General features: G+C 43.7%; 1 protein-coding gene across 1 annotated transcript in view; it reads left to right on the forward strand.

Annotated features, from left to right (window-relative positions):
* Window positions 1-20,429, forward strand: part of PGAM5 (PGAM family member 5, mitochondrial serine/threonine protein phosphatase) — a 35,402-nt gene that overhangs the window by 12,293 nt on the left and 2,680 nt on the right. Inside the window, exons 2-7 of the mRNA XM_043498373.1 lie at window positions 3,819-4,195; window positions 11,769-11,858; window positions 15,382-15,560; window positions 17,209-17,334; window positions 18,770-18,858; window positions 19,463-19,596. Of these exons, the coding sequence (XP_043354308.1) occupies window positions 3,819-4,195; window positions 11,769-11,858; window positions 15,382-15,560; window positions 17,209-17,334; window positions 18,770-18,858; window positions 19,463-19,596 (995 nt within the window). The remainder of the gene's footprint in view (window positions 1-3,818; window positions 4,196-11,768; window positions 11,859-15,381; window positions 15,561-17,208; window positions 17,335-18,769; window positions 18,859-19,462; window positions 19,597-20,429) is intronic.

Raw genomic sequence — 20,429 nt, forward strand, 5'->3', positions numbered from 1 at the left:
AGCCATAAAGGACTTTGAAAAGTTAAACCTCAACTTGGTTTGCTCCTCTTAAGAGAATGAAATAATATGTATAAATATAGCAGTTAATTTTTATGTTGTGTTTTAGTTTTAATGAAACCAGCACTGGCTTCCTGATATAGTAGCAAGGTGTGTGTGTGGTGGGGAGGGCTAGAGATGATAGGACGGGGCAGAAGGAAAGCAGCTCCAGAGAAGTAGTCACTGAGAGCTGCTATTTAGGAGGTCTGCTGTTGTAAAGAGTTTACTGTCTGTCTACACTTCCAGCTGGGGGGTGTGATTCCCAACGTAAGGAGACATACTCAAGCTAGCTCTCCTCAAGCTAGTGCACTAAAAATGGAATATAGCCACAGGAGCAAGATAGCATGACCAGCTAGCTCCCTGAGTGTATGTCTGTCTGAGATCCTGTACATGAGGAAGCTAGCCCCTATGTTAGGGTTTTATCCTGCCTCCTATCACCGGTGTATCCAAGTGCTTTCCATGTAAAATTAATAGCAATAGTGAAGCCTCTAATGGACTTCATGGAGTTTTTGGAACTTCCCAGTTTTGCAGGTAAAAACACTGGTTGGGTTAGGTTTTGTTGTTGTTTGGTTTGGTTTGGTTTGTAGCAGGGGTATTGATAGAAGTTTAGTGATCAAAGGGAGTGACTATTATAAATGTCATTCTTATGGAGGACACTTAAGGTCTTCTGCTTCCCTGCTCCAAGAAACCACCAATAGGCCCCCATATAAAAATACATTATATAGTTAACAACGTTAACAAAACTCGTATTTGATCTTTATAGTTTATAGCTGATCTGCTCAACAGTTTGCTTGAAAATATAACATGGTATTAAAATTTCTCATTGCAGAAAATAAACCAACACAGAATTTAATTCTTCTAAGAAATCAGTGTAGAGACCTGTTTACATCGGTTTAAAGTTATGCACATCCCATATCTAGGGCATCTTCTGTGTGGGTTATCAAATGCACTATCAGCCTCCGTGTTCTATGGTTTCAAAGTTTAAAATGCACCTAGGTTTAAACAGCTGTGCACTTTAACAAAGTATTTAGATGTAACCTTATGCAAACACCCTTAAATTGGTATTGCATAACTTCCAGTGCAACAGTCCTACTTGGGTGTTTCTGCCATTCCCAAGATGTGTGTTCTGAGGTACAGTGATAGGAAAAGAATATACCTGAATTCTGGGTATCCAGTATTGTGATATAGGTCAAAGGATTGCATCAATATCAACATGTGCGTGGTTAATTTCCTTGTTTGGCTGTCCTATGCCTGAGCACACTGTAATACTGATAGAACTAAACAAGGATCCTGATTCAAGGAAAAGAATTTGTACTAGGGCTCAGTTAATATTTGTTAGATAATTGTGGAGCACAATTTGTTTTGGAAAGGAGTGCACTGTTAAGCAACCGAGAAATGTGTGTTTGATAGCTGAACAGCTTGTCAGGAAACGAAGGGAGGTAGGTACTGGCCAGTTATTTGTGCAAGACAATTTATGTCCAACTCTACAATTTTATCTAAAATGTATCTAAAACACATGGTTTATTTAAACCCACTTCCTTTGTAGCTCTTAAACAACAAATCCACTCCACTGCAGTGTAAGCTAGCTCAAATCTATTGAGATCAACTGATTGGTGCCTGCTTTTACACTGGGACTGAATTTAGCCCAGAGATGCTCACATTGGGGCTTTTTTTCTGCAAAGATCTCTGTGGGTAACCCCCTGCCCCAAGGTGGAGTCTCATTGGCTTCAGTGGTGCTCAATATGGGCATAGGGAACTCCCTGTGCAGGATGAAGGCCTATGTTTTTAATGTCTGGGGACAAATAACAATGAAACACAATTGAGGGCCTAATCCCGTCAGCAAGCCTACTGACTCAATGCAAGTCAAGTACCCATTAGAATCTATTTGGTTTATTTTCCTTAATTGCCATTGTTTCATGATACTCTGGTCACTGTTCCTACTGGCTTGTGCAGCATGCTGGGAGTGGGATATGCTGCTGCTGTGCATGTAAATAGAGTTCATATTGCTTAAGGGTCTGAGAGAAGCCACAACTGTCCTTCATGTCAGGGAGGGGTCAGCACAGGAGAGGGCTGGGGCCAGGGACTGAACTTGGAGCAGCCATGTGGGAAGGGACGCACAGAGCTATAGAGGACACAGGCAGTCTTCTCCTTCTGTGTTTGTACAGCGCCCAGCACAGTGTGGTCCTGAACTATGACTGGGCTCTTGGGTGCTATTCCAATACAAACTCATAATTATAACATGGTCTGGGGCACACCCTCCCCATCTCTCTTTCCATACTCTCTTCAATCTTTCCCCTTCCTCTAGGCCTCCTCCTCCCTCTTCTGCCCCCTTCTCCCCCTCCCCCTTTCTCTCCCTCCCTCTTCTGCCCCTTCTCCCCCTCCCCCTTTCTCTCCCTCCCTCTTCTGCCCCCTTCTCCCCCTCCCCCTTTCTCTCCCTCCCTCTTCTGCCCCTTCTCCCCCTCCCCCTTTCTCTCCCTCCCTCTTCTGCCCCCTTCTCCCCTCCTCCTTTCTCTCCCTCCCTCTTCTGCCCCCTTCTCCCCCTCCCCCTTTCTCTCCCTCCCTCTTCTGCCCCCTTCTCCCCCTCCTCCTTTCTCTCCCTCCCTCTTCTGCCCCCTTCTCCCCTCCCCCTTTCTTTCTTTCTCTCCCTCCCTCTTCTGCCCCCTTCTCCCCCTCCCCCTTTCTTTCTTCTCTCCCTCCCTCTTCTGCCCCTTCTCCCCCCTCCCCCTTTCTTCTTTCTCTCCCTCCCTCTTCTGCCCCCTTCTCCCCCCCTCCCCCTTTCTCTCCCTCCCTCTTCTGCCCCCTTCTCCCCCCTCCCCCTTTCTCTCCCTCCCTCTTCTGCCCCTTCTCCCCCTCCCCCTTTCTCTCCCTCCCTCTTCTGCCCCCTTCTCCCCCCTCCCCCTTTCTCTCCCTCCCTCTTCTGCCCCCTTCTCCCCCTCCCCCTTTCTCTCCCTCCCTCTTCTGCCCCCTTCTCCCCTCCCCCTTTCTCTCCCTCCCTCTTCTGCCCCTTCTCCCCTCCCCCTTTCTCTCCCTCCCTTTCTCCCCCCCCCCCCCTCTTCTCCCCTCCCCCTTTCTTTCTTTCTCTCCCTCCCTCTTCTGCCCCCTTCTCCCCCTCCCCCTTTCTTTCTTTCTCTCCCTCCCTCTTCTGCCCCCTTCTCCCCCTCCCCCTTTCTTTCTTTCTCTCCCTCCCTCTTCTGCCCCCTCTTTCTTTCTTTCTTTCTCTCCCTCCCTCTTCTGCCCCCTTCTCCCCCTCCCCCTTTCTCTCCCCCCTTTCTTTCTTTCTCTCCCTCCCTCTCTGCCCCCTTCTCCCCCTCCCCCTTTCTCTCCCTTCCCCTCCCTTTCTGCCCCCTTCTCCCCCTCCCCCTTTCTCTCCCTCCCTCTTCTGCCCCCTTCTCCCCCTCCCCCTTTCTCTCCCTCCCTCTTCTGCCCCCTTCTCCCCCTCCCCCTTTCTCTCCCTCCCTCTTCTGCCCCCTTCTCCCCCCTCCTCCTTCTCTCCCTCCCTCTTCTGCCCCCTTCTCCCCCTCCTCCTTTCTCTCCCTCCCTCTTCTGCCCCCTTCTCCCCTCCCCCTTTCTCTCCCTCCCTCTTCTGCCCCCTTCTCCCCCTCCCCCTTTCTTTCTTTCTTTCTTTCTCTCCCTCCCTCTTCTGCCCCCTTCTCCCCCTCCCCCTCCCCCTTTCTTTCTCTCCCTCCTTCTCCCCCCTTATTCTCCTCCTTTTCCTCCCCCCTCTTCTTCTTTCTGCTTCTGCCTCTCATCCTCTTCCCCCCTCTCTCCTCCCCTCCTCCCAGGCCAGCGGGGAGTGCGCAGCGCGGAGGAAGCTTGTCCCGCGCCGCGCCCCGTCCAGGGCGGAGCTGAGAGGGGGGCGGGAAGTGCCGCCTCTCCTCGGCTCGCGCTCAGGCTCCCCGGCTCTGCCTTGGCCATGTCATTCCGCCGGGCGCTGGCGCTGGCCGCCTGCGGGCTGGCCGGCGGCTCCGTGCTCTTCTCGGCCGTGGGCGTGGGCAAGCAGCCGGCCCGCGGCGCCGGGGGGGGACGCTGAGACTCGGTCGGCGGGAGCTGCCGGCCCCGGGCTGCTGCTCCTGCCCCCCGCCGCCGCCGCCTCCTGCCCCGCAGCGCCGGGCTGGGTAGAGCGAGCCGCCGGCGGCTCCTGGGACAGCAACTGGGACAGGTAGGAGCGAGCCGCGTCTGCCCGCAGGTGGGGCCGGGGGCTGGGCAGAGGGTCCCCCCCCCGCTGGGACCCAGCGAGCGGCCACAAGGCTGCGCCGCGGCTTCCCCGTCACCGGGGCGACATGGGCTCCCGGCGGGCGTAGGGGCCCCTCAGCCCCCCCCACGAGGGGCGCTTTGCGTCTTCCTTGTGGGGGCTGCACATGGGGGAAGCCAGGGTCCCTCCCGCTCCCTGTCGGGCGGAAAGGCCTTTCCTGCAGCAGGGGGCTACCTGGCCCCAGATGGGCTCTTGTGCCATATTGGGATCCGGGAAGTGGGCGGGCGAAGCCGCTTGTGGTTTTGTTAATGAGGAGAGAAGACGATTAGGGAGTCGGGACTCTCCTGAGTTCCAGTCCTGGTCCAGCCGCTGATTGCTGCGGGCAAGTCGCTTAATTTCTCGGTCCTTTACTTTACCCGTCTGAAAAGAGGAGGATTTGCCCCCTGTTTGTAAAGTGTTTTGGGATTCTGGATAAAAGCTGCTGGGGGAGCTGGCCTGCCTTTCCAAATTGTTTCATTGTTAAATGACCTAAGTACCCTGGAAATGCAGCCACCCCTGGTGTATTGGGGTGCAAATAAACAGCACATTACCTCTCCACTACCACCACCACACCTAAACGACTAACATGCAGAAAAATAGCACACAAAAGGCATAATTATGTACGATAAATCTTTCAACTACTGCTGTCTACGCTCTCTGTTTGATAGGTTTCAGAGTAGCAGCCGTGTTAGTCTGTGTCCGCAAAAAGAAAAGGAGGACTTGTGGCACCTTGGAGACTAACAAATTTATTTGAGCGTAAGCTTTCGTGAGCTACAGCTCACTTCGTTGGATGCATTTGATGATTCCCCTCCCTGATATAAGTTCATTACAATAATGAAAGTGAAATTATTGCAGGCCCCTGCGGGATGGATGTAAATATAGGTCTACTGGGGGGTGTTTTAAGAGAACATGATATATAACCAACTTCATAACAGAGTGGGAGGAGAAATTAATAACTAATACCCAGACGCTTTGATCTCAAAGTACTCCACAAACTATACAGAGGGGTCTGCTCAGCTGCCAATGAGGTATAACTTCCTCTGTGGTGGAATGTGGCAACTAATAGTTCTTAGGTTTCAGAGTAGCAGCCGTGTTAGTCTGTATTCGCAAAAAGAAAAGGAGTACTTGTGGCACCTTAGAGACTAACAAATTTATTTGAGCATAAGCTTTCATGAGCTACAGCTCACTTCATTGCATGCATCCGATGAAGTGAGCTGTAGCTCACGAAAGCTTACGCTCAAATAAATTTGTTAGTCTCTAAGGTGCCACAAGTACTCCTTTTCTAATAGCTCTTAGCAGCATTGAAGTATGCAACAGGAAGTGAATTCAGGTAATTGAAATTTCAAGAGGAACTGTAGGAGGGTAGAATTATCCGAAACTTAAATAAAGCTAAAATACTGAGGTTAATAATGTTAAGTAATTTGTGTCTTTATAGGGCCTAAATATTCTGTAGGAATACCTTCTTCGTTTTTAATTTATGGAATTCATAGTCCTCTCTATGCTATTGACATACACTAGTCATTTCTCCTCTTTGGCTCAGTAAATGTATCCTGCTAATTCTTTGGAATAGGGAGACTGTGAAATCCAAGTGTATGCAGTATCAGAAATTGCAGAAATTAGCCTGTTTGGATTATTCAGTTTTTATTAAGGTAACCATTTTGTGTAAAAAATTATCTTAATATCTTGTGTCAAAAAAAGGCTTAGTTTGTATAGGACTGAATCTATCAGAGTACTTTTGTGGATAGCAAACTTCTGACTATGCAGATATCAAACATACTGTTTGGTTAATCTCTGTAACTGCAAATCAGATTTAGATTTTTTTTCTTTAATTCTAATCAATTTAATTTGCTTACCCTCTCTAGGGTACTGACTATATTCAGCTAATGACTAATCATCTGTATTGTTCATTATAATAAATACTTTGCAGTTAAAATGGGCAAATATAAGTATTAAGCTTTAGCTTATTGAGCTCCTGTCTGGTGGAATTATCTCCCCAGAGAGATTTGTATGCCAGACTCCAGTTTAATAAGACGAAATCCAAACTAAAATCCTAGCAGGCTGTTTTGATTGTATAATGTGTTTGAATCAAAACATGAGGCATTATACAATCTAATGTGCCTAAAGATTGTGCTAGATAGATGTAATTTAAAAATTTCAAAGCAATGATGCATTTTTAAATAGTTTTAGTTCTCCTTAGGGGATGTGTGTGTAGGTATGTAGCCAAATAGCATATCTGACTAGTTGTAGAATTCATGTGCTGATGAATCCACATGATTAATTACCCATATTTACTTCTGTGTGCAACTGAAGTTTATTTCTAGTACTTCAGTCAACCTTGCTCCTTTCACTAGCAATGTACTTAACTATGTAAAACTGTAACAGACTGAAATCAAACTTAATATGCCCATTAGTATGCCATCTCCCTGACATGGAGGCCTACTTGCAGTGGGGAGGGTAGATCAATTTATTCCCAATCTGTTCTTGGCTGCTGTATTCAGACCTGCATCACAAGAGCCAGTTGTGAACTTTTTGTGATGAGGCCATTTGTTTACTATGATGACCTTAGTTGACACCATACCAAATCACTTGACACAGACCACAGAGCAGCTACAGATGGTTACTTGGATTGCTAACTTGAATCTAGCCCATGTGAATAGTAACCAAAATTAGAGTACAATGATAAGCTATGCTCCAAAAGCAAGCCATTTTAGACAACAACTAGAAGATTGTGGGACTTAAAATCTATTTCTAAATGGACAAGCCCTTGCAGAGGTTGTAATAACCACAAGTCTATCTTTCCTCTCTGTAAGTTAAGATGCTGAGTTTAGGAGATTCAGGTTTAGTTCCTAGATCTATCACAGACATCCTGGGTGACCTTGAGCAAGTGACTTACTGTCTGTTTTAGTTGCCCATCTGTAAAGTGCGTGTAACACTTCTTTACTCCCACCCTTTTGCCACTTTTAATAACTAAAAAGATGAGTCACTTCCTGCTTCAAAGAGCTCACAATTTTTATGTACTGTACTTAGCACAAGCAGGTTTCTGATCTCACTTGAGTCCTCTAAGTGATACGAAAATAGTTGGGTTTTCAGTTGATCTCTCTATTGCTAGAGTGGGGGAATGACTTGTAGATTGCCACAAAAACATGTAATTTTCAATATATGAGAGATCTAGATTATTTTTGCAGTGTAGATGATACATCTAGCAGGACAGACACCATTTAGTGGTGTGATGGGTGACTAGCCAAGTTGCATGTCACAAATTCACTTGAGCTGCTCCATAGACTACCTTTTCATTGTTTGATATACTACTCAAAGTTCTCTAACATAGCCATGTGATAGGACGTTTTCATTAGCTTGTGATGGTAGGAGGCTGGGCTCAGCAACCCTGCTTCTCATTTGTGGTTTGTTTTATGTTCCTAAAAGCTCATGCTTCAAGGGTTCAAATGGCCACGGGCAGGGATCATGAAGGGATTTTTTTTCCATCTCCAGTCTATTCTGTTTCTTTAATATCCTTCCTCTGAAGGATCAGGGATAGCCACGGCCAGAGATGGGACACTGGATGGAGAAGGCCAGAGCTCTCAGGTGTCAATGAGCATTCTCTCTCAGGTGCTTGGCTGACTGTTTTTTTTCTCATGTGCTCAGAGTTTAACTATGTGAGGTCAGAAAGGAATTTCCCCCAGGTCAGATTGGCAGTGACCTTAGTTGTTGGGGGGTTTTTTTTTGGCTTCCTCTGCAGTGTGTGGGTGCAGGTTACTTGCCAGGATTACCTGGAAGTATCTCAATCATTTCCCTACCATTGAGTGGGCTTTAAGCACTGGTGCACCTTGGTCCTGCCTGTCTATGCTTGTGGCACATAATAGTCTAGTTTCCTGTTTGCTGGAGTACTTTGGTCTAGCTTCAATTGTTGACTTTAGTGGTGGGTGGTGGTGGCCTGTGTATATACAGGTCAGACTAGATGTCAATCTCTGTGATTCTAACTGGTAGTGCAACCTTTTACTATGGGTATCCAAAAAGTGTATTCATGAAATTAATTACAGATAGAGCTGGCCGTAACCTATAGTTAAGGTTGCTAAATATATACGCACATAGCACACAATTGGTCAGTGCTTCTTGGAAAAGTTTACTTTTGCAAATTTGATTGCTCATTATCACATGCATGAATTAGGAGGTCTACTGTGGGAAATAGAGAAACATAATTGCCACTTTTTTGGAGTTTAGTTTTTGAAGGTAGAAATTGCAAACTATGTAAGAACCAATGCAGATTAACTCCAATAAGCTTTTACATTAAAGTTGAAAACACACTATCACACAAAGCATGGACTATTACTTTGGTTTAAATCTGGTTCTCTAAGAGCTAAAGTGTCCAATTAAAATAAGACTGGCCTTATCTCTACTCCATATAGAATGTTACTTTTGTTATGTTACCTGAGAGAGCTTATATTTAATAGAAAATAAGGAAAAATCTTGTTTCAGAATTGTCATGCTTCAAGTTGTTTCCAGTAGCTTTGATTCAACTTCTTAAAGGCAGTATGTGACTTGAAGTTGTCTTAGTGAGTACTGGAAATTTTTCTTTGAGTCTCTTAAGAATAACTTATTAATAAGTAAATCATCAGGAATTCTCCCCTTTAAAGATGCAACATGCAAGAGCAGTCAGAATAGATAATTGGTCTCGATCTCTAGACCTGGGGAGGTGAAGGGGTGAAAGGACAACTGTCTTTGAAACAGGAGCATGTGTCACTTAATCAGGCTGGAATTGAAAGTCTGAGCACTGTTACTTACACCTGCTAGAGAACTCTGTTGCAGATTTAAATTTGTTGGTCTTTAGGGCTCTGAAAGAAAAAAAAAAAAAGTAAGTTCATAAAGGAACCCACTCAAGCTGCAAACTTCTAGGAGTAGTTTTAAAAGTTTCCTATGCATCAAAACCTAAAGATTGGTTTAGTGCGGAAGTAATGTTGAGCTAGACTATCTAGTTAGGATTTGTTCTTAAAATTACTGATATTTCTGTTGCTCCCTGAGGCATAAATTGCTTTATAGTAATATATCAGAATTGCCCTGGGTTTTTCATTTGTATATTTTTCACCACACTGATTTCTTCCTCAATAGGATCAGCTTTCTAAATCTGAATTTTGACAACCATCCTTGCAGACTTGTCTTAGCCATGCATCTTTTATAAGACAGTTCACTAGTAGAACAAAAGTAGTCCTGTAAAATATATTATAGACATGAATCTTCCTCATGGGGCATGTTTCTAATGTCTTACCGTTGAAGAAAAGGAAACAACTTCAAAAATCTGTCAACTTTTTAAAACATATGAGGCTCATTCTTTATTTAACAGAGTAGTGTGTTTATCGAATCAAAATATTGATTGAATGTTATTAAAGCTACTCATGGGGGCTGTTGACTGCAAAAATCACATGCAGTTTAGTTAAGCCGCAACTTTCTGTGACCAGACTAATTTTATTCAGCCAGAGTCCAAGTACTATTCCTTATAAAAATGCATAAAACAAATACACAGATGTGTGTTAACTGAAGAAGCAAAATATGCAATGCACTGAAGAAATTGATTGTGCTGTGGGATCAGGAGGAGGAGGATTACTTTGTGTGTGTCGAGACAGGGAGTAGTAGTAAAATGATTTGTATGAGATGGAGATGATTACTGTGTGTCTGGTGGAGAAACAGAACTATGAGGGCTAATTTGTGGAGGATTTGGGCAGGGTTTATGGTGGTAGAGTGCAATGTTGATATTGGCAGCAGGATAGCAATGCGGCTAATCCGTGTGAGCTGCAAGAGAGTTACTTTGTGCAGTGTGAGAGAATGAAAGAGGAGGCTTAAAGTAGCCATGTGGTAGGGGAGTGGGATCTAAATAGAGGATAAATAGATGCACTAAAACTAAGGTAAAAATAAGTGCTGTTGGAAGGGCCTGGGGATGACCTAGTAAATTGAAAGCACAAAGCTGTCTTCTAAGTTCATATTGTTTTCTGCTGGAAACAAGCAAATTGAAGATAGCTGAAGCACTTAGAGGAGAGGAAAGTGATCAGGAACAGTCGGCATGGATTCACCAAGGGCAAGTCATGCCTGACTAATCTAATTGCCTTCTATGATGAGATAACTGGCTCTGTGGATGAGGGGAAAGCAATGGACATGTTATTCCTTGACTTTAGCAAAGCTTTTGACATGGTCTCCCACAGTATTCTTGCCAGCAAGTTAAAGTAGTATGGGCTGGATGAATGGACTATAAGGTGGATAGAAAGCTAGCTAGATCGTCAGGCTCAACGGGTAGAGATCAATGGCTTCATGTCTAGTTGGCAGGCGGTATCAAGCGGAGTGCCCCAAGGGCCAGTCCTGAGGCCGGTTTTATTCAATATCTTCATTAATGATCTGGAGGATGGCGTGGATTGCACCCTCGGCAAGTTTGCAGATGACACTAAACTGGGGGGAGAGGTAGATACACTGGATGGTAGGGATAGGATACAGAGGGACCTAGACAAATTAGAGGATTAGGCCAAAAGAAATCTGATGAGGTTCAACAAGGACAAGTGCAGAGTCCTGCACTTAGGACGGAAGAATCCCATGCACCGCTACAGACTAGGGACTGAATGGCTAGGTGGCAGCTTTGCAGAAAAGGACCTATGGGTTACAGTGAACAAGAAGCTGGATATGAGTCAACAGTGTGCCGTTGTTGCCAAGAAGGCCAGTGGTATTTTGGGCTGTATAAGTAGGGGCATTGCCAGCAGATCGAGGGATGTGATCGTTCCCCTCTATTTGACATTGGTGAGGCCTCTTCTGGAGTACTGTGTCCAGTTTTGGGCCCCACACCACAGGAAGGATGTGAAAAAATTGGAAAGCGTCCAGCGGAGGGCAACAAAAATGATTAGGGAACTGGAACACGTGACTTATGAAGAGAGGCTGAGGGAACTGGGATTGTTTAGTCTGCAGAAGAGAAGAATGAGGGGGGATTTGATAGCTGCTTTCAAATACCTGAAAGGGGGTTCCAAAGAGGATGGATCTAGACTGTTCTCGGTGGTAGCAGATGACAGAACAAGGAGAAATGGTCTCAAGTTGCACTGGGGGAGGTTTAGGTTGGATATTAGGAAAAACTTTTTCACTAGCAGCATGTTAAAGCACTGGAATGGGTTACCTTGGGAGGTGGTGGAATCTCCTTCCTTTGAGGTTTTTAAGGTCAGGCTTGACAAAGCCCTGGCTGGGATGATATAGTTGGGGATTGGTCCTACTTTGAGCAGGGGGTTGGACTAGATACCTCCTGAGGTCCCTTCCAACGCTGATATTCTATGATTCTGTGAAGTAATTCTAAAATGGAGTATCTTTCAGCCTATTCCTCCTGCCTTCCTATATCTGAATTTTGTTTTGGTCTAGTTCACATCAGTAAAAGCCACCACTGCAGTGTTGAGGCTGTTTGGACAATAGATTTGTTGACAGTCTCTACAGAGAAGCAAAGGACTGAATGGACCATGATGGCTGAACTTCCCTTTCACCCTTAAAGGTGGTTTCCAGGTTCAAGACTGCAGCACTTTGGTAAGGTTTTGAGGGAAGCTGTCTGTCTAGATCTCGGCACATCTTTCTGTCATCTTCAATGAGTGTTAAATTTGCACAAACAGCCCCTCCCTCCTATAAATTAACAAGATTCAGAGGTGATAACTCTTTTAGTACTTATGCAGGAATGGCTTTCCTGGGTAGCTGATATCTATAACAGGTAGACATGCTGCTCATGATGTGAATAATATCAAACTAATGAACATAGATTGGCTAAACAGATACTATTATAGTGCATAACTTAGAACACACAATGCTAATGCAGTTATAGCATACAGGTGATACAAATGCCCAAGTTTATTTGCCACTTTTACCTCTTTACAGATCCACGGGAATATTGGACTTTCAAGCAGTAGCTTAATGATTCTGCCAACGCTGAAATGTGAAACCATGTTAGCATATTTCTGTAAATATTCTTTCCAGAATGCAGTCAAGATACAGAGGACCTAAAACTAGGAGAGTAAGAAAATTCAGGGTTGAGACTATATCTGTTCTCTAAAGATTTTCCTATAATGCTGTATACAAGGGTTCATGAGAACTATTCTTTGCCTGCCCCTAGAACTCCATGTGGGACTATCTTTTTTTTAATCCCTCTCCTGTCCCATCCCACAATACCCAGTTTTGCTCCCACATTGTTTCTTGCATTTTTATCTCGCTCCCATCTGCAAATCCCATGAGAGAGAGATTTCGCCATGCTACTAATCCCCCCCGCTCCCCAAAAAGGTCAGTTAATATAGACTATATATAAATAGAATTCAGACACAATTTTTACCACTAAAAGAATTTAAAAAACTTGCTTAAATCATGTAAAAAATACTTTAATTCCTGTTACAATAGAACTCAAATCTTTCTATCCCTCAAATTTTGTTCTAAAACCTTTATTTTTTTTAAATTGTTTTTCTGCAAATTACTGCACTCTGTTTGGTTTGGGTTTTTTTGACCATCCAGTCCTGCATGCATCAAAGTATATTTTACCTGCTCTCGCTATTATGGCAGTAGGTCCTTCAAGATCCCAGTCCCACTGCAGGCTTACCTGCACCTTTGTAACTGGTTTATGCAGGGGGATTCAGTCAGTGGTGGTTCTTCCATATGTAAGTACTGCAGTGACATCCAATGCTTGCACTACCAAGAAGTGGGTTAGTGTACGCTCAACTGTGAATTTCCTGTATATCTGAATAGTACTCTGAACACTAATTGAGCCATATGTCTAATCATGTCTTAATTTAGTACAGTAGTGTATCAAAGAAAAGGTAAAAATACAGTAGGATGCCAAGAAATATTTTTAGCTGGTGTAGAGAATCAGATTGTTGACACGTGTCCCTTAAACAGTGCTTCTAGCAAACAAGAACAAAGAATTAAATGTCTGTCTGTACAAACACAGGTTATGATTTTGTTTTTGTCATACAGGTTGCTATGTACCAGCATATTCTTGATAATCCTGCTTCACTGGCTAGAAGCTAAATGAAAAAGAAGGGGTTTTTTTCCTTCTAGAAATGTAGATCTGTGTTAATCAAATATAAGGCAAAAATTGATGTTATGCTGTCTGGAACTAGCATTGTCTGAGTTTTCCTAGTTAATTGATTCAATCTGTGAGTCCTGTTTCTGAATGTGTTGCTCCGCCATACCTACTGTTCATAATTTTAGTTCACTAGATAGTTGGACAATACAACAGTTTGAATCAGATCTCCCACTCTAACTAATGAATTTCAAAAGCAAGTAGGGAATAGGGTGTTGCAAGATTGGACAGGTAAAATTAAGATTTTGCTGAATATTCCATTCAGATTTCTTTTTCTCTATGCATAAAATACCATCTAACTTGACATTCACACTCCAGTGGAAACCCAAGGGTAACTACTCAATAGGCAAGAGTAAAATTAATAATCAGATATTTCAAAGATGCTCTCACTTGTGCTCCTCTCCTCCAAACTAACAGAATGTAACTTGGATGTACTTTAATATAGGCCATAAAGTACTCCTGGAGGAATTCTGCACCACTGTGCAGAATTCATATCCCCCACAGATTTCTTTGCTTCCCCACAGAAAAATGACTTTATGACAGGGAAGCAAAGGGAAACTGAAAGAGCAGTCACACACCACTCCCTAGCTGTGCAGGTGCATCATTTCAGGCACCAGGGTGGAGAGGTAAATCACTGTCGGGTTGGGGACACCCCAGCCAGTGGCTCCTACCCTGAGGCAGGATCAGCTGCTAGTCTCAGCCAGGCTGGAGGCAGGAAAGGACAGGACTTCCTCTTCTCTTGCAAGAAGTGGCTGGGGCTGTATCATACCCACCCCCAGAAACCTCCCCCAGCTGCAGGAAGCTCAGCATCCTCCACTGCTTCCTGCCTCCATCACTCCTCAGCTGTGGGGGAGGGGTCACTATACAGGGAGTTGCTCCCCCAGCCTCCCAACCCCTGTGCATCTGGACCTCCTATACCCAGACACCCCTGCCAAGCCTCACCTGGTACATCCAGAACTCCCCTAGCCCTCCATACCTAAACCCCAATGCACTGAGTCTCAACCCCTGCCTCCAGACCCTCACCCCTGCCTCCAGACCACTCCCCACTAAGCTCCCTGCATTCAACCCCCCACCCTGATGCCCCACCCCCTGCACTGTGAGCCCCCACATCCAGGCCCCCATGCCACTGACCACCAACTAGCTGCAGCCAGACCCCGACCCTGCCTAGCCCCACTTCCCCAGCACCCAGACCCCTCCCTTGAGCCCCAACTACCTTCATCTGGAAGCCCCTGCAAAGTCCCTTTGCCTCTGCACCTGGAACCCCCCCCCCCAACAAGCTTCTGTGCATCCAGGTCCCCCACACCTAGATTGTCCCACACAGAATCCTCTCACCCCACACCTGGATCCCTCCACACTGAGCTCCTCCTCACTTGGATCCTGCCTGGTTGTACATGTCTGCCCCACACCTGGTGCGCCTGGTGCAGAGGGGCAGGGCCCCCAGGTGTTTCTGGGGCAGGCCCAGGCCTTGTCCTGTGTCAGGGTCAGGTGCAGCCTTACTACTGAATCCATGTCCTTGGGGGTGGGGGAACTGCAGGGTGATCTCCCACCTTCGTACAGCCAGTGGCCTGTGCTCCCCACACACATGCTGGAGCCTCTGCATTTATTTATTGACAAATAAAACTTGCATAATTTTAAAATACTGTGTGCAGAATTTTTAATTTTTTGGTGCAGAATGCCCTCAGGAGTAATAGTCTGTCAAAGTATGCCTGAATCCCTTACTAGTGTTTATAGGGATTTTTTCCCCCTGAGAACTAAATTACATCCATACTATATTCTGACTAATAGGTAGCATGAGTCTCAGGTAGGTGGGTGGTGCTAGCTTGGCTTTAGCTAGGTAGGGTGTAAAACTCGAATGTGTTGTATGTGGGTTTTTGGGGTATTTAAGAGAAGACTTATATGTTTGATAAAACTTTTGCTAACATAATTGGGGAAAAAAAATCTTTAGATCCTCCAAATACTGAAATCAATTGAGGCAGGAGTCCCTGTTTGTAACACTTTCCCCTGCCAGTCTGCCACATATAAAAATGACTTGTTTTAATATTTTTAGACGTGAACCACTGGCTCTTATCAACCGGAAAAAGAAAAATGAAGAGACTGGGGAAGAAGAGCTTGCTTCCCGCCTAGATCACTGCAAAGCAAAAGCTACCAGACACATATTCCTTATCCGCCATTCTCAGTACAACTTGGATGGCCGGATTGATAAAGACAGAACTCTGACACAACTGGGTATGTGTGACTAGGACCCTACTTGATTGTGCAGCTTCATAGAGAAAGAGGTTCTTTGTCTGTCACTAATCTCATATGTTAAAGCAACCAGTTCAGCTCTGGATTCTGTTGCCAACTTCCTACTTAGGATGTTGGATTTTTTGAACATACATGGACCAAAATAAGTTTGTCTGCCCTCCTCCCATGATCCTATAAATAAAATGCATGTTTAGGCATATACCAAACATGCTGCCACCTGTGCAGTAATCGTGCTTCAAAGCTTCATAATGGATCCCTTTGAGACTTTGAGCTAAACTTTCACAGCAGATTTTTTTTAAAATTTTCCTTGGCTTAAATTTTGAGTTAAATTCAAGACCCAAGATGACTATTCTGGATTATAAAGTTTTGGAAAAGGGTTTCTATATGGGATTTTATTATGCAGGCCACTTTTGACTTTGGTGATGAAAATAACTAAATGGCATTTCATGTAGCTGTTAACTAGATTTTTTTTTTCCTCTGGCTTTCTTGAGTATGTCTTTTCAGTTGGAGTGCTCATAGTTAGAGAATCATTATATATGCTCCTTGCTTCATCCTTATCTCTAATGAGGCTGCTGGGAATTACATTAATAAACCCCCATTTGTTGAGATGAGAATAATACTCTATTTGTATACTGATACCTAAATTAATCTGTACCTGGCTAATGCATATGTCTGGATATCAAAAACTGTGAGTAGCACTGTCTAAAATTCTGTAGCTGTATAATTAAAAAAAAGAGTGGTAAACATCCTTGGTGTTTTTATACCCTTTTTCCCTGAAAGGGCAAGAATTTTCTGTGTGTGATGCTGCTTCAGGTGCTGAAAACATGGTGCCAGATGTTAATATAGATGCTTTCTGAGTTTGAATTTGCATGGTCAAGAGCAAATTTGATTAAAGGTGTGAATATATTAAATACACAACTGATGAGACAATAACAGTGGTTAGAATAGCAGATTCCTGGTTTATATTCTTGGCACTGCAGTTGTCTGGTCATGTATCTCCTTCAACCATCTACCCTTCTATCCATCTATGCTTATTTAATATTTTAAATACCCTGGGATAATAGGTAAAAACTTATTTTCATCTTACAAGTAACATCTGAGGAAGCTCAATTAGTGGATAATGCATGTTTCCTTCCAAGCTAACATATCTGCAGCCTTTGTTTCAAGCAGGACTACCAGACATGCACACAATTCTTCTTCTGCACTCTTAGAATGTAGGGGTGGTAGAAAGTGACTGGCAGATTGAAGACCTAGCTACAGTAACAGCTATTTGTATGGGCCCAGTGAGGAAGAGGTTCACCTTGTGGGATTTAAAAAGCAAGGACCATGACTAATGGGTGAGGTCTTCTCTTGAGTGCTTCCCATTGAAGTGGAGAATCAGAAACTAAAAGAACTGGATCTGGCCTAACCAAAAGAAATCCCTTCCAGCCTGTGTAATGTGAATTGGAGCTTGGCAGCTAGCAAGCCTGGTCTTTTGGTGGTGATGCTGCTAAAAGCATTGACTGCTGGAAGGAAGGAAGGATGCATTACTTACTATCAGGGTTGGCATAGAAGAATGATGAGCTAATATTTCTTAAATATAACGAGCAAAATATCAGCAATTTCTTATGTAGCTAATCTCACTGTTAAGGTCGTGAGCAGGCAGAGCTGACTGGGCGCAGGCTGGCAAGTTTGGGGTTGAAATTTGATACAATTATTCACTCCTCTATGACCAGAGCAATGGAAACAACCGACATCATCAGCAAGCATCTTCCAGGTAAGTGGGGTTTGGTAGCATAATGCTGTCTTATGATAGCTTTTTTTGCACCTTTTGACATGTAGTGTTCAGTTGAAGTGTAGCCATATCCTAGACTGCTGTACATTTTGTAAATTAACTTTTTAATTTACAAATGAAATAAAGTCATAAAGATGAAGTAGAAATGAAGCTGCAATTTAAAGACTGAGCTGACCCCTCTGAGTAGTCGATACCTGAATGTATTACTGTGTAGGAGACGTTGGCAGTTTGCTGTTTGTACTTTCAGCATGTTTAAGAGGAGAGGCTGGAATAGTTAGCTTGTAACCAAGAATGCTTACTGACTGCCACAGACCTGCGCCTAGAAGCGCAACTCTGCTGAAAGGGAGAGAATGCTAATGATCATTTCTACAAGAGCTGTTGGAATGAATACAGGACAGTGTTGTGACTGGGTTAGCCACTCTTGTATGGAAAGTGTGTATTGGATGCTGCTGTGTGCAGTGCTTGTCACTTTAAATTAAAGGAGGAGATGGCATACTGAAAGGGTGATGGATAAAGATAGCAGCTGTTCTGAAGTGTGGTTTCACTCCTGCCTGTAGATGGTGGTAAGGATACTTGGGTTAGGTTGATGGCAAGAGAGCTCAGATTAATTCTAATGCCTCACACTGAAATGTGTGAATAAAAAAACCCCACGGTGATCACAGACAACCTGACATACCTTATTGGTTTTACAAGCAAGTCCATCTTGGAACACTGACTAATAGGCATGGCTCATTCAAAAGAGAGAGAAGGGAAGAGGAATGGACTTTGAACTAATCTTATTAGCAGTCCATGGATGTAGATCTAATAAAATGAAAAGCATGCTCTAAGCAGAACAAAGACTTCCCTTCAGCCTAAGGGAGGTTATATTACAGGGAGGTAAACTTTTTAACTGTATGCATTAAGATGGGTGGTTTTCCACATGTAGGCAAATCTTTGTTGATCTGAACCTTAATTGTCTGCAAGAATTCATGTCTCAGTTGGTAGACAAATGATCAAAGATTATACTAAAATAATAATTTTCTAGCAGACTACACCGCCATATATACGAGGTTTCAGATTCACAACATAATAAATGCAGGTCTTCAAAATGCATTAGTGTTCAAGGCTACATGGAGGTGTTCCTGGATCAAATTCATTGGCTTCAGGGATGAACTTGGCTCCATAGGTAACTGAGCATGTTAAGTTTGGAGAGCCTTACTTGCAATCCCTGATGGGAAGTCATGAAGACTTTAATGTTTGGACTTAATTTTTTGGCTGTAACTTGAAGTTTCTTTGAATAAAGACTATGAATAAATGCGCAGCTTGCAGTAAATGTAAAAGGACTTTCTTACTGACTGAAATTATGTGGTTGGTCTGTTTGTGAACTGGCCTATAAAATGGCTTTTACTCACTTTCTGAATGTGTACTTCATTTCCAGGGGTCAAAAAAATTAGTACTGACCTGCTAAGAGAGGGAGCTCCTATAGAACCAGTCCCTCCAGTATCTCACTGGAAACCAGAAGCTGTGGTAAGTTTATAATTTTTTATATATAAATAATCTGCATGGTCCAGTCTTTAATTAACTGTACATTGTACTATTTGTTTGCAGGCTGTATATCCTAGGCCTTGGATCACTCTATACCTTTTACCCGTCCTATATTTTAAAATATTTGGTTATAACTTTAAATTCCCCATAGTAATCTGGCAGTGTTCTGTTCGCCGCTTGGTCAGGTTTGAGGCTGAGCTATTTTTTCCCTAAACCGTCTAAGGCTATGGCTACACTAGAGAGCTTACAGCGGCACCGGAAAGGTCTCTATTGTAGCTGCTCTAAGCTGATGGGGAAAAAGCGCTTTCCTGTTGGCTTAATTACTCTAGCTCCTGTGAGTGACAGTAGTTATGTTGGTGGGAGAACTCTACTGCTGACATAGCGCTGTCCACACCAGTGCTTATGTTGCCATAAATTATGTCGGTCAGGAGGGTGGCTAATTCGCACCCAGGAGCGACATAATTTATGTCAACTTGAGCTGTAGTGTAGCCATAGCCAAAAGCAGCACCCCTTTTGAAGGTGCCTGTAGCTTCAGGGGTTGGTTTGATCTGTTTCAATGTCTACTTACAAACTCTCTTGTCATCAGCAGTATTATGAAGATGGGGCTCGTATTGAGGCTGCTTTCCGAAACTATATTCATAGGGCTGATGCAAAACAGGAAGAGGACAGCTATGAGATTTTTGTTTGTCATGCCAATGTGATCCGCTACATAGTTTGCAGGTAATTTATGAGGGACCTGCATGTTTAAATGTCAAACCTTTAACCTTTTTAAATTCGGTTAGTGCATTGCACTGTCTCTAGTCCATTACAGCTAGGAAATCAGTTAACAGGTTTGAAGTGACTGGAGGGGATGAGTGCCTGGCTCTCTGAGTAGCTGTGCTTACAATATATGATCAAAGATTAATCTACAGATATGAAAAAGGGATTTTAAAATAATTTTGAACATCCACACTGAATTAATTCTGACGTAAAAATGAGAGACTAGTACAGATTACTGAGAATTGGGACTGATTTTCTAGGTTTTATATTAACATCAGATCATTAACACTGTCCTAAGCTATTTTAGTTTTTGGCACAACTCAAGTGTGGACTGCTCTCAAGTGAAACTTGGACAAATACAAAACGTTTGTAGAGTAATAGAAAGTTTAACTTTATGTAGGACTTGGTGGTATGCAGATATTTTGAGGTGGCTTTCAGTTGGACTCAATCTTGATTACATGCATACCCAGTGGTTCATATTGCCTTTAAAACAGAACTAGCACCTTTGTGTCAGCAGTTCAGGATTCCTGCAGCTACATAAATTTATTTCCCAAAAGCATTTAATGTCAATGGGGGGAAACCTTTCTGCTAGGGCATCAAGGTGGCTCAGGGACTGGGGAGAGATAGTGTTACGTCTTTACCCAGCACTCTGTACCCAGCTACCATTTTTCTCTACAGGCTCTGGCCTAACAAATTATTTGCCTTGTGAGCAGGACAGTTGCCATTCACTAGCAACAAAGCATTCATTCTATTCTATTCTATTCTATTCTAGTAAGCAGATACTCTGTTAAAAC

The sequence above is a fragment of the Dermochelys coriacea genome, chromosome 15 (genome assembly GCF_009764565.3).
Source record: "Dermochelys coriacea isolate rDerCor1 chromosome 15, rDerCor1.pri.v4, whole genome shotgun sequence".
In the NCBI taxonomy this organism is placed as follows: Eukaryota; Metazoa; Chordata; order Testudines; family Dermochelyidae; genus Dermochelys; species Dermochelys coriacea.